This window comes from Cyrtonyx montezumae, unplaced genomic scaffold, assembly GCF_038088225.1.
Source record: "Cyrtonyx montezumae isolate F1298 unplaced genomic scaffold, pur_monq_1.0 scaffold_3, whole genome shotgun sequence".
In the NCBI taxonomy this organism is placed as follows: domain Eukaryota; kingdom Metazoa; phylum Chordata; class Aves; order Galliformes; family Odontophoridae; genus Cyrtonyx; species Cyrtonyx montezumae.
The window spans coordinates 41,426,805-41,440,696 of record NW_027072034.1 but is presented as its reverse complement, the minus strand read 5'-3'; the positions used below and the strand labels follow the sequence as shown (position 1 = coordinate 41,440,696).

General features: G+C 45.5%; 1 protein-coding gene across 3 annotated transcripts in view; it reads right to left on the bottom strand.

Annotated features, from left to right (window-relative positions):
- The window catches only part of WWC3 (WWC family member 3), an 88,995-nt gene extending 76,221 nt beyond the window's left edge, over nucleotides 1-12,774 (bottom strand). For all 3 annotated transcript variants that reach the window (XM_065741360.1, XM_065741361.1, XM_065741362.1), the window contains exon 1: nucleotides 12,551-12,774. In XM_065741360.1, the coding sequence (XP_065597432.1) occupies nucleotides 12,551-12,759 (209 nt within the window). In that variant the 5' untranslated portion in view covers nucleotides 12,760-12,774. The remainder of the gene's footprint in view (nucleotides 1-12,550) is intronic.
- Nucleotides 12,775-13,892: the final 1,118 nt, after the last annotated feature.

The window sequence follows — 13,892 nt, the reverse complement described above, 5'->3', positions numbered from 1 at the left end:
TTCTGAAGAACTCCATTCATGGACTGGAGGGTGGGGAAAGAGTTTCCACAGCCAGGACACTGTCCGCAGTTTTGGGGTGTTTCTAATGGAACCAGAGCTTCAGATACAGGGTAATTTATTCTTAAAGAGGACAGAAAAGCCTTTGATAAATGCTCCACAGCTTCTAAATGTGAAGAAACCTATGATCATGATTAAGGCCAAGAATAAACATGATTTTCTTTATCAACTGACTCCAAGGAAGGAACAAGCCAAATATCTGAACAACAGTGTGGGCAATCAGTCATAGGCTCATGAACTTCCACCAATATTCATACATGGTACATAATTACACAAAGGAGATTCCAAAAGCGTAATAGAATAAGTTTCAATAGGTGCGATAGAGTTGTGCTTTAGCAACAGGACTTTTTAAAAATCCTTTAGTCCTTACAAGTAACGTGTTAGGGAAAAAGGAAAAACCACACAACATAATCCGTGTTGTAATTCAGATACTAATTCCAAAATTATCAGGTAGCAGCAAAAAAAAGCTTTCCAGAGAAGCACTGAAGTGTTTAGTCCAAGGATAAAAAAATTGAGACCCGGTCAATAGTAAGGGCAGTAATGAAAATGCATAACTGCCTTCAAGCTGCTTGGCAGATCAAGCTGGGAGGACTCATCTCACCTGTAGCAGGCCAGCGTCCAGACAACACTTCCAGCTCCATCTTACCAAATACAAGCCACAGACAGGCACGGACTGATGTACAAGATTACTCCCAGAAGAAACCAATTCAACATGTACTGCAGCCTGCTGTGGCATGAGAAAGTCCATCAGCACCTGCACCGAGCTTCCTAAATGGGGCACTTCAGGTTTCAGTGGAAGGTTCACAAAAATGGACTCTTCTGCATAACCCATGGAGTTTCATTTAATGTCAGTTTTCAAGGATATAGCACAGATTTTAGAAATACTTGAAAAATATAATAATGAAAGCTCAACCACATGCACCGTCTGTTTTTTACTTTTACTGAAGTCACAGACAGATATCGTGTAACTCAGCCTAGCATGCACGCCGGTTTACATGTAAGGATTGCTTACACGCTCACCACTCTAAAAATGCACTTCTGAGAAAACTGTTTTTCTTAAGCACATGACACCCCTAGGAGATCAAAGTTAGGGTATCAAACACTGTGCCAAAATTTCCACATTTACCACATCTGCAAATGCATTAGAAATGAAAGCAGTGGATCACTCCCTTTCAAGACACCTTTGAATCAGTAAGAACAGATTGAGTACAAACAATTCTTAATTGCTTTTGACAGTCAAGATAGAAAGCATTAGGATCCTTTTTTTTGGTCTTTTTTAAATGATCACGGCTCAGCAAAACTTCCACAGACCATTTCCCAACTCCAACTTCCAGAATTGTGAAGTGAGAAGTAATAATGGCTACTAAAACAGAAGCACTGAGGCTACAGCTGAAATTTCAGATGACTAAATGACACTGCAAAAAACATTCACCTACTTCTTCCTACCTATTTGTGTTTGGGTACACATTCGTGGAATGGAAGACTTTTTGTTTATTTCATAACCTCTTGGGGAAAAAAAAAAAGCCTGCCCTATTCAAAACAAAAAGGAAAAGCAAAACCAAATAAAAATCAATGCAGTTCAGTGGGTAACTTCCCCCCCCCTTCAACACCACCATCCTGAGAAGGCATGTAACCAGCACTCTACAAGGACAGCAATCGTACTGCACACTGCAAATCAATTCAAAGGCTAGTCATTCATTGTGATCAAAGAAAATATTTGCTAAATTCAGTGCATTACATGGTGTAATGGGAAGTGGAGGAAAAGTTTAGCTGAACCAGTGCGCAACACTGCCAAAGCACAGAGAGCTGGTAGAGGCAAAAAATGAGATAGACAGAAGCAGGACAAATGTATGGCTATCCAGTTCGGGTGCAAAAGCACAGCTGATCCAAAAGTACCTGGTTTTGTTGGGTTTTGATTAAATGAAAAAAAAATCAAAGCACAGACACATAGCTGAACTCGAGGAAGGATTTGGGGAATGACTGCATTCAAGAAGGAATCTTCAAACAGAAAAAAATTGGACCATGATTCCCAAGGAGAACATTTTAACCATCTGTTCTGCAAGCTGGTACTAGTAAACATTTTTTCTCAACAAATGTAATTTGTAATTTCTGTAATTTGATTGGCCCATCTGGGCAACTGCATTAAACACAGAAATCAAATGTCCAGTGCACAGACTCGAGCATGTGGGGCCTCTTTTTATCACATATCTCAGTACACCCATACCCACAAGAGCACAAGGTCTTCCCTGGAATAAACTATGAGCTGGCGGAAAAGCTAAGACAAGACAACTCAAACCAACACAAAGTTTTTATATGGATGTCATCACTCAGTACATCACAGCATGCACATGCAGGTTTTTTAACTGAAATGTGACAGATTACCTACTGTCAAAGTAGGTATAGGCATAAATGCATTTTCAATTTTACTCTATAAAGAACAAGGCAGCTTGTATTTCTCTAGCTCATAATGGAAAATCAACGGGCTGATTTGTTTCTCATCAGTCACTCTTGCAGACTAGCTAGACAGACATTCCTCCAGTTGACCTATGACCAACAGTTGTGGTGCTTCTCAATCAGATTTTCTTGTGTTTTCAGCTTCATTTATTTTGAAGTTTGAGTTTCAGAGGCTTTTATCTATATATCATATCATATATTTAATATCATAAGCCTTAGTTGTAACCAAAAGGAGAGAAACAAAAGACATGTGAGTGTTTAAACAGCAACTTCCAAATACACGCAAAATACTTTTTCCATCTGCAAATTATCCCTACAATGCCAAAAAGAAAATAAAAATGCTAATTTAGTTTTTATTCTGAAGTTCTCTTCTGAGAATGTTTTCAAGTCCAACTTTGGACTGTATCCTCCTTTGAGAAGTGCGTCACAATTTGTTTATGCTACAGAATTAGACAGTCATGCAGTATTTCAGCTGTTTTCCCAAGCACGGGTAAGTCACTCTTTCTAAGAATGCATTGTGTATTAAGGTTAAAAGAAAGTCTCATTTTTAGCCGTCTAAACTCCAATCCAATATTAAACAAATCAACACTGAAACATCATACGTTTTCAGCCTCAATATTAAACTTCGCATTTCACCATAAACAATCCTAATCCTGTACGTGTGAATAAGCTTCAGCCTAAGTAAAATATAAATCAAAACAGTTTCAACATTCTCCATACATATTTCATCTTGAAAATAATTCTTTCAGAAAGCTTTGAAAGATATCTTTTGAATCTCTCCTGTCAGTTCAAGGGTGTTGATACTACTGTACTTCATTTTTGTCCCAATGCCAATTAAATATCCTGAAAAAGAAAAGTCTTCAAAAAACAAAATGGAAAAAAAAAACCAAACAGCAATAACTTGAGTTTTGGATAGTCACTAATTCAGCTCCCGTTGGGGGTCAGCTCCATTCACCAGAGTGCTAACAGTGCAGTATCTGCTCAATCCAGCCCACTACCAGAAGACACAGCAGACTCATCACCAGATGCACGAGACCTTCCTACTCTAGCACACACAGAAATGATAGGTAGAAAAAAACAAACTGAGAAATACTCCAGCTTACTGGAAAACACAAATACATCTTCTAAGCCCCTCCTACAGCCACCCTTCTTTGCCATCTCCTCACAGTGCCATTGCTCCCCACCCCTTGCCACAAGCACCCTATGTCTCCACACCAAGCTAAGAGCCTCCTTAGAGGCATTCCACATCCTGCCATCACCCATCTGTCCTCAGATCCAACTCCCTCATGTGCTTCCAAGGCACTGCACAGCCCTGGATCCCTACCTGATCCTATACCCTCTTTACATATCCTTGGTTCTCTGCCAGCAGTAGAAACACTCAACGCCAACTTCACCAGCCCTTCCTGAGAACTTCCAAGCTGCTACCAAAAAACCCGAATCACTTCTATTGAACATACACCCCTACACTTCTAAATAGCCATTTCAATGCTACTACCCAATGAAAGAAGTTACTGGGGAACCCATTTACGACACTTGTGTTGGTTTTATACATCTGTAATATGTTTGAAAAGTGAATCCCTACTTTGAAACATACCTTGGAGCTTGCTTAGAGATGTGTTGTTTACAATCGGAATGTTTAGTAAATCAGTACTCAGGACTGTCATTCACAAAAACCATTTACACAAGAGGGTTTAAAACTGACTCACTGCATTTGCTTAAGTCAATTTTTTACAGAATTAAACTTAATTGCCACAAGCTCTTGAAATATCCATCTGCCCTGAGGGCGTCAGCTGCAGGAACTAAACCAGCCAAATCTCCCCCTCACCAAAAAGAGAAAAATGCAAGGTTCAACCGTTTATTTTTGCTGGTTGTGCTTTCCACAAGGTTGGATACACACCAGTAGCAGTGCAACAGGTGCAGGACTGTGGGGCTGGAGGGGAGGACACGCTGCTTCTGACAGCAGGTAGAGCAGGTAACCACCCGTTCTGCGGTGCTGGACTGCCAAACCTTGCTGAGCACACACCCCGCTCTGCAATGGGAAGTAAGAAAAATACCTACAGGAAGGATGCTCTCCTCTTCAGTCAGCTTCTTGCAGCCAGAAACAAGCTGAAGACTATATAAAGCTATGATACTGCCCAGCTTTGCTGGTGAATGTGAGAAGTCACATCTGTAGCAGATAAGACATTCAGGAAGTTCTATTTTTAACTCTAGGCTGAAAAAGTGTTAGTTTTACTTTGTTTCACCAAAATACCAGCAAAATACTTCTGTGCAGCCTCACATGCAACTTTACAAAGTCCTACCTTTCAGTAACCAACACAGAATTATAAACCAACATGATATTTAACAGACACTTCCATGGTACTTGTTAAGAGGACTCTGTATGCTATACGTACATTCCTGATTTTATCACCTACAAGTCGTTTGTTCTTCTGTTTGCATAGCGCTGTCATTACATTTATGTTCACTAAAAAAAAAAAAAACGTTAAAAAAACCCAACTTATCTCAAACTGAACTTACTACTAGACTCCATGTCTAAATGACATTCTTTTTCTCCATACTACATCACTGAAGGCCCTGCCCTAGCCTCATGACATTTCAAACTTCACTTCCGCAAACATGAGGATCACAGATCCTGAAAAGCAGATGCTCCCTTTAGAATGCATTAATGCAAATACCTTATTTTCCATAGACAATGCTTGATGGTGTTTAACAACAGTAAACACAACCACCATGCCTACATTAACTCAGATTTACACATAGAAGAAACAGTAAAGTACTTTTCTGGTAGTTTCAAGCACTAACAACGTGGGACAGGTGAAGGTTCCTCAGTTTATCAGATCCAGCTCAAGAGTAAGGCAGCCACAGACCCCTTCAAGAATAAGCCTCTACAACACGTGCCATTGTATTGCTGCAGTACACTGAAGTCACAAGCCCTAACTTAGTCCTTTCCAGCCAGCACACAAACACAATAAGGCAGGTGTCTGTATACACTATCTAATTGCCGAAAATGCATCCATTTAGAACATTTAGAAGCCAGCAAAAACTATATACCCGCACAAGAAAAAAAAACTTCACCTCTAACAAAGCTTTAGAAAGCTTAACAATGCTCTTTGTCTATGAGGTAATCTTGGCTGAATAGCTGCTGGGATGCTTTAGCAGACATGAATTAGTCTTGCAGATTTATGCTACTTAGATTTTTCAAGTGTATGTATTTTAGCCAGAAAAAAAAAAGGTTAAATCATAACGAACTACTACTGAGATAAGACTGAAGACCTTTCATTTTTAGGAAGAAAGAATGGATGCCTCCCACCTCTACTTTCCAAGACACTGAAGTAATACAAAAGCTTTTCTAATCCTCAATAACTGGAGGCGCAGCACTCACGTTTTACAGTGCTGCATTACAAGAACAGATTACCAGCAAATAAGAATGCTCACTTCATACAGACACTGCTTTTCCAAAGCAACATAAATCTCACAAGAAATTAAAAACTACTTTTGAAAATACCCGATTCAGAGAGCTGAGACTGAGAAAAAATAATAATTTTTAATTCCTTACAATGAACCAGGTCATTAACAATTACTTGCTATCAGAATCTAACAGTCATAGAATCACAGAATGACCTGGGTTGAAAAGGTCCTCAAACATCATCGAGTTTCAACCCCTCTCCTGTGGGCATTGTCACCAATTACTAGAGCAGGCTGCCCAGAGCCACATCCAGCATTGCCTTGAATGCCTCCAGGGATGGGGCATCCACAACCTCTCTGGGCAACCTGTACCAGGGCGTCACCACCCTGAGTGAAAAACTTCCTCTTAACATCCAACCTAAACCTCCCCTGTCTTAGTTTAAAACCATTCCCCCTTGTCCTATCAACCCACGTGAACAATCATTCCCCTTCCTGTTTATATGCTCCCTTCAAGTACTACCGTAAGGCCACAGTGAGGTCTCCCCAGAGCCTTCTCTTCTCCAAGCTAAACAAGCCCAGTTCCCTCAACCTTTCCTCATAGGAGAGGTGCTAAAAAAGAAGCCAAAATACTCAAAAGCAAAGACTAAGTTTGAAGTGAATTCTGAGACACTTGTACCTATGTTTGTTTTTAATCATAAACAACTTCATGCAAGTCCCTATATAAAAGTTAACTATCTACCTACTTGGAAACCTTCCAGCAAACACAAATGCATCCCTCTTCTGAAAAGGCAAACAAATAGGCTTATCATGGCATCTATATGTGACACTTTCCAAACGAATGTCAGCTACGACACACCTTTAAATATATTACTGAACTATTTTCAACAAGAATTGGAACGCAAGTACGTACAGATCCATTGGGGCAGTGCAACCCCTTCCTGCTGCCCTGCGCTGCACCCGTGTTCCCAGACAGATGCCAGAGCAGCCACACAGCTTTCCCATCCTCAGCACGGATGCATCCAAGCTTGACATTTGCACAGAAAATCCAAAACATCTGGAGCTCAAGTAGTACTTTGTATGCACTGTTTTTAATATAAATTCTACCAAGTTCATTGCATTTATTGCAAGCTTGGGGTAACCAAGCAGTGTAACTTCAGTGTCCTAGCCATCTCAAGTGACAGAGGTAAACCAGATTTCTTCCTTGCTGCATTCAGAAGAACAAGCAGGCAGATAAACTCCCCACTTTCTAATGAAAGGATGGCTGCTCTCCCAATCCATATGAGATATATTTAGCTAGATACATTATATGTAGGTCAGGAGATGTATCATGCAGTGGAGGCAGTAAAAATAGATGCTCATAGACAATGGGACTTCAACTGATAGCTGACTCAGGCAGAAAAACATCAAATTAGATAGCTTCATCTGAAGAGCTAAGAGAATAGAAAACTATTCCAACGTTTAATCTCTCATTATTAGAAACATACTGTATTTCTGTTTTCAACTTCTAACTGTCAGATATGACTGCAAATCTACTAAACAGAAGAGCTCTGCAGTCTCAGGTATCGTCTCCTCCTACAATCGGTACTCAAACCACTTCTTAAACACCACTTCAGCTCTCATGGGACAGCATGTCTTCCAGATCCGTACTCATTCAATTCTTTTTGTTTTGTTTTTGGACAACCATCTAGGCACTGATAGTCTAGAGAGTAAATGTATCCAATTGCAACCTGCTTTCCTTTAATCATTTTCAAGCATCACTTCAAAAAGTACTTTTCTGCACCCTATAAATTACTTCTTGACATGAACACACTGCATCACACAGTCAAAGAAAACACATGACTTAAGTTTATTCCATTGACGTGCTTTCAGAGTGATCAACACCCACTTTGTTTTCCTTCCATTCCACAAATAGCATCAGTTCAGAACAAAAATGTGAGCTATCGCAGGTAACAATTAAAATGCAATAGAAAGGAAGTGGTCAAGAGAAGTCCCAAAGCATATAAGAACGCAAAGCATGATTTCCAAAATGGTACTATCCGTGTTGTTGCCTTCATCTCTACAGTCTGATTTTTGGGTGGTCTAGTGTGGATCTAAAAGTTGGACTCAATGATCTGTATGGGACTCTCTCAACTCGGGGTATTCCATCATACTATGAATGAAAATGCTGAATGCCGCTAATTGTAAATCGTGGTGCAGGAGTTGAAGCCCAACCTAGAAAAATGCTATCTGTGAAAAATCTGGATTTAAATGACTCTTCTGATTGCCAGTGGGTTGCTGAGTACTGTCGGCTGGATAGATACAGTCAAGCATTCTAGCAGACACTCTCTTGCCTTTACAAAGAGGTCACTGCCTTTCTGACAGTACTGCACATGCGTGCTCCAAAAGATCCTCTGCCTTACTAGAGAGGCAACTCTTTCAGACTTGGCAAAAGTTTGAGTATCCATCCCAACCTATTTCATTTCCCAGTCCTGATCTGAGTTGCTCCTCTCCACATGTCAATCAAGGCAAGAAAATGTATGGATATTTATCACTAAAAATACTCACTTAATACAAAAGCAGTAATTAGCTAAAGAACTTTAATCTGGAATTATCCAGTTTTGAATATCTGGCATAAATATCCTTTGATTCAAGCTTCTCATTTCCAATCTCCTACTCCTTTATAAAACCAAACTGGGGAAAGAGAAACCACATCACACAGCATCACACCTCGCTTTACCACTTGCTGTTAACATCAATTGCAAGATTACAGTAGTTAGCAGTGACAGCTTCTGTCCTGCTTCACAGAAAGAAGATGCAAACTGGGTAATACAGCAAATGTATGATGAGAATGAGAAACCCTGGAATAGTTTTGGAGAGTCAGCACTTCTGGACTTTTCTGTCCATTATCCACTTCCTCCTGCTCTTCTGCAGTGCACCCCTGATAACATATACCTGCCTATGGACCTCCTCAAGCTGACACCCCCTTTCAAGTCCACGAGCAGTTCCTGCTACTTCCACTCTCCATAACTTGAATTTTTCATCAGACTCCTTGCCCAGCATCTTACACCTCCCAACCCCTGTCTCACACTTCACACCTAGTTCTTATCTTCCACTTCTCAATTCCCTTTCCCTCCACCCAGACTCTGCAGGCTTCCTTGCACTCATGTTTTCTGACTCTTGAGACTTCAGCGCTCCTTTTCCCTCAGGGTTCCCTGCACAGAGGAAAAAAAGAGCTGACACCCTCATACCCTGAACCCTCACCAGACCGGTTTCCCCTTACCTGTTTTTCCCTGTCCTACTGGTTTTCAGGCCACTTCCCCTAGTTTTTGCTTCCCAGGTTTCAGGTGCCTTCTCCCTACCCCCGAGATCACTTAGCTTTCTGCAGCCTACCACCCCATCTGTCAAATTTCAAGGCCAATACTGCTTGTTCCCATTCTCCTTGCTCCAACTCACCTCCTCTACAAGGTTCCTCCCCCCCGGGTTCAAATTAAGTAGATTTTAGGTCTCGGAATTAAATCATTGCTGAGGATACATGACAGAAAAGCTCCCTGGTTTCAATTAAGACATCAGCAGTTCAGCTTGCAGGAAGCTTCTGCAAAACGTAGCTGCTAAAAATCCAAGTCCTCACCCAACCCGTATGAATTTTTCAGAGCCTCCCAAACAGGCCGAAATGGATGATTTCTCCATGCAACGACACTGCCTTACCTTACAAGTTTAGAAGCCTCATTCCAAAGCACGTTTGCTTATTTCAAGATTTACAAGCAAGACAACTCACATTAAAAAGCGGAAAGAAACAATTTACCTTCCCCAGTGCTGCTCTGAAAAAACAACACTGCATCTCAGCACGGAGCGCTTTTGCCAAACTCCCAGCAGTTTTGGCTAAGCTCTAATCCTCTGAAAGCACGGCCTTGTAACAGACAGCGACTGTAGTAAGATGTGGTGCCACCAAGATCATCAGTATCAACCACAAATGTAGTCAGTCTTTTATAAGAACATTTACAATCTTCAGTTATTGACCTACATCGCACTATACCAAGTGCTGTGCAAACATCAGATAAGAAGGTCATTTGCTGCTTTGAAGAACTTGCAATCTATTGAGATTAAAGACTGTTACAAGAGAGAAGCGTGCACTGAACAGTTCCAGGTTAAGATCTACAGGATCTGCCAGACAACCACCCAGTAATCTATACAGATCAGCACAACAATCTCCATCAACTTAACCACTGATTTGATACCAAAGATAAGCGGCTTTTCAAATCCACTCATCACTCTCCTACTATTCTCCCTTTTCTTTATTCATTTTTCCACTTTTTCTTGACCTACAAAAAAAAAAAAACATGCCATTCACTCCTGCGTTCTTTGCCCCTTTCCACTCCCTATTCTCCAATCCTTCACACAGTACAATTCTCCTTCCTTAACGTCTCCAATTAGTGCTTCCTTCTTTTGGCCTCAGTACGGCTTCTTTTCTTACATCAAATAACTGTTTCATATTAAGCACACTAATCTAACTATACAAAAGGCTGAGAAATCTCAAAGGGAATGCCGAAAAGAAAAATAAATACTAAATTTGCTACAGGGAAAGAGGAGCCTGTGGGGATGCTTATAGAATTACTGCCCATAGGAAAGCTTCAAGCTGCTGATTTGCAGAGCCCTGATCATGTGCATAGCGTGGCCTGAGGTCCCACAGTTCTGCCCAGTCCCTCCTCCAGGACAGAAATGAAAGTGCTCCACGAACACAAAAAGGAGGCACCCAACACCCAAACAGAGAATGCTGAGATACAATACAAGCATGTCATCCTATCCCACACTTTTTCAAGTCATTTCTGCAGAAACAAACAACTCTCGTACCATTTCCCCGATGCTTTGACCTTTTCTTCCCAAACTCTGGCAGGACAGAAGTAACCCAGTCCTTCCCTGCTTTGCTGCTGCCCCCAGGAATCTGAATTGCTGCAATGAAAACCAGAAGACTGTGACCCCCTTCCCCTACGCAGAAGGGACATCTCACTACAGTAACAACAGCTGCCTATCCACAATAGGAAATCAACTCCGCAATACTAAAACTAGTTTCTACTGCTGTAAGGAGGAACCATTGATGTTCGTTTGCCAGAACATTGTGTCTTCTCTACCTGCCCCAGAGCAGATGTCTCAATCGCTGCTCTGAACCCTATTCTTAACCACGTGAAAAATAACTGTTTAAACACTGTACTTAGAGAAACTTTCAAGCACTGTAGGGCGTTTCAATTACTTTTAACAATGCCACTTAAGTTGAATGGTGCTACATCCTAACTGTCTTCAAACACTGCAGTGAACTGCTAAATCTTTTTATTTATTATCCATAGCTAAGAGACTGCAGAAGACAAAACTGCTCACCCTCTGAAATGCAATGGCAGGGACAGCACGCAGAGTAGCCACAGATGATTAAGTCACTAGTTAATAGTCACCCAGAACAGAGCATTACAAGTAACTGAACACTAGAAACTACAGGTAGTTTGTAGAATATGTGCTATCGTAAGCTAACCAGCAAGTATTTAATCCATCAGTAAAAACATACGTGCATACATAAGTATGTCTAAACAAAGACACAAAAGATCTTGATCTCATCAGTAAATATTTAGGCTATTTAAACTGTTACATATCATTGTGCGAGAGCAAGAATTGCTGAAATTGCTGCAGTCTTTAACCAGGCTGCGCTTAAATGCTTCTGTGGCCTGCTTAACATTCCAGGCATAGCTCTGGCAAGGTAGCTCTGGCCGAGGTTCAAACTGTCCTTGTCCAACTTTCACTTACTATAAAAACACTGTTTAATATAGAAAAGCATACACGGAGACATATGTTTCTTATTTCGCAGACACCTTGAATACTGACACTTGTGTTCTGCGACTCGACGTGGAAATTTTTAGGCGAAGGCTTTCAAGTGGGGCTGTATTTACCAGACGGCCCCGCTGCACACGTTTCCACACTCCCACAGGTTTTAAGCCGTAGCACGCACTTGATCGGCTGAGCACAACTCGATCACAACCCACCAATACGGACTGACCGTAATGGAAATGAAGAGGCCAAACCCGACCCTATCGCGCACCCCCAGGTCTGGGAGACGGCGGGACGCTATCCTGGAACGCAGCACACACCAATTAGCAGCAGGCCGTGTATTTGTCAAACTGAGTGAAGGAATGTAGCGCTTCGCTTACCTCTACGCAGCGTTATCCTTTACGAGAAGGTAATCTACAAAATCACTGCACTGTGCCTCGAGATGCCGCCAATTAGCCCGAGCCAGCTAATAAATCAGTACAGTCGAGCCGCCCAGTTACAATGCTACAATTCCAGCCTTAGAGAAACAAAAACAGGGCGCTCGGTCCCAGCCCGGACCTCTCCCCTCTCTCGGCCCACCGCAGCCTCCACTGTGCCGCCTTCACTGTGCCTCCGTAGCTTAACTCGGAGCCGGCGGCCGGCAGCAGGAGGCGGCGCACCCCGCCCGGCGTAGGGGCACCCCGGTGGCCGAGGCCCGCGGCCGGCAGCGGCCCGACGCGGAGCTCGGGGCGGCCCCACGCCCGCACCGTGCCCGCGGCCGGAGAGCTGCGGCCGGGCCGCGTTCGGGCCCTCGTCCCCCGTTGCTCGCCCGGCGCCGGGCCCCTTTCGCGGTTCCCCTCTGCCCTACCTGTCGCGGGGGTCGATCCACGAGGTCTGCCGGGTGTTGTGGTCGATGTAGAAGACGCGCCCGTCGAAGTCCCTCGCCTCCTCCCAGCCGGCGGGCAGCGGCAGCTCCGAGCTCTCCCGGCCGCGCTGCCCGCCCGCCGCCGGCCCGCCGCCCTGCCCCGCCGCCCCTTGCTGCTGCCGCCGCCGCCGCCCGCCGCTCAGCCACGGCATGGCCGCTCCGCCGCCGGCCCGCCGCCGCCCAGCTCCGGCCGAAACCCGCTCCCCGCCCGCCGCCGGGGCAGCTCCCGTCCCGCCCGGGCCGCAGCCACCCGCCGCCGCCTCCTCCTCTTCCTCCTCCTCCTCCTCCTCCAGCACTAGCAGGCGGCCCCGCGGGGAGCGGGACTCGGGCGGCTCCGGCCGCGCCGCGCCGGGCTCATCCTCCCCCGCTCCGGCCCCGCTCCGCTCCGGGTCCGGCCCCGCCGCGGCTCCTGACCCCGCCCGGGCCCTGCCCCGCGCCGCCGCGGCTCCCGGCCCCCGAGCACGGCCCGCCGGCCCGAGCCCCCCCGCACCGCCGCTCAGCGCCCCGCTGCCGCCTCCCCCCGCTCCCGCTCCCGCCCGGCGCCGGCCCCGGCCATCTTCCCGCCCGCCCTCCGCCAGGGCCCGGCCCTCGCCTCGCCCCGCCCGGCCGTTCCCACGCCGCCGAGGGCAGGGCCGGGCTGAGCCCAGGAGGGGAGCGGCGCTTCCCTCCTGCCCCGACCCTTTCCCCACACGGATCTGCTCGGCCCGGCCGCCCCTTCCTCTCCGACCCGCGGGAGACGGTGAGGCCGGACCGCGCCCCGCGCCGCGGAAGCCGGGCCCGAACCCAGGCACGTCGGCGGCGGACGGGGCGGCAGCCTCCGGCCTGGGCTCGGGCCGAGCGGGCGGCGGCGGAGCGCGGAGCCGGTGAGGCCGCGGCCCAGCAGCGCTCGTCCCGGCCCCTTCTCGCGCCTGTGCTGTCCCGGCGGTCGGAGGAGGAGTGGAGCCGTTCTGTCCCCCCGGGAGCTGTTCGGTGTCCCGGCTCCCGCCTGCTTGCCGTGACCGGGTTGAAGGCGACGTGGGGGTGCAGGCTGCGCCTGGGCAGGGGATGGGGAAGAACTGTGCCTCTGCCATGCCTGACATCCTGCCCCTGCTCTTTATCTGCAACCCACAGTGCAAAGAAATCTGTGTCAGACCTGATCTGAGCCTGCTGAAGGCCATAACGTCCAGCGTGCGGTTCTGTGTGGTTCCAGTGACCATACAGAAATAAGTTCCCCTGAAGCATGAAACCCTGCGCCTTTGCAGGGTGTGCAGCCTTTAAAAAACAGGAAATAAAGGGTTAAGAGAAT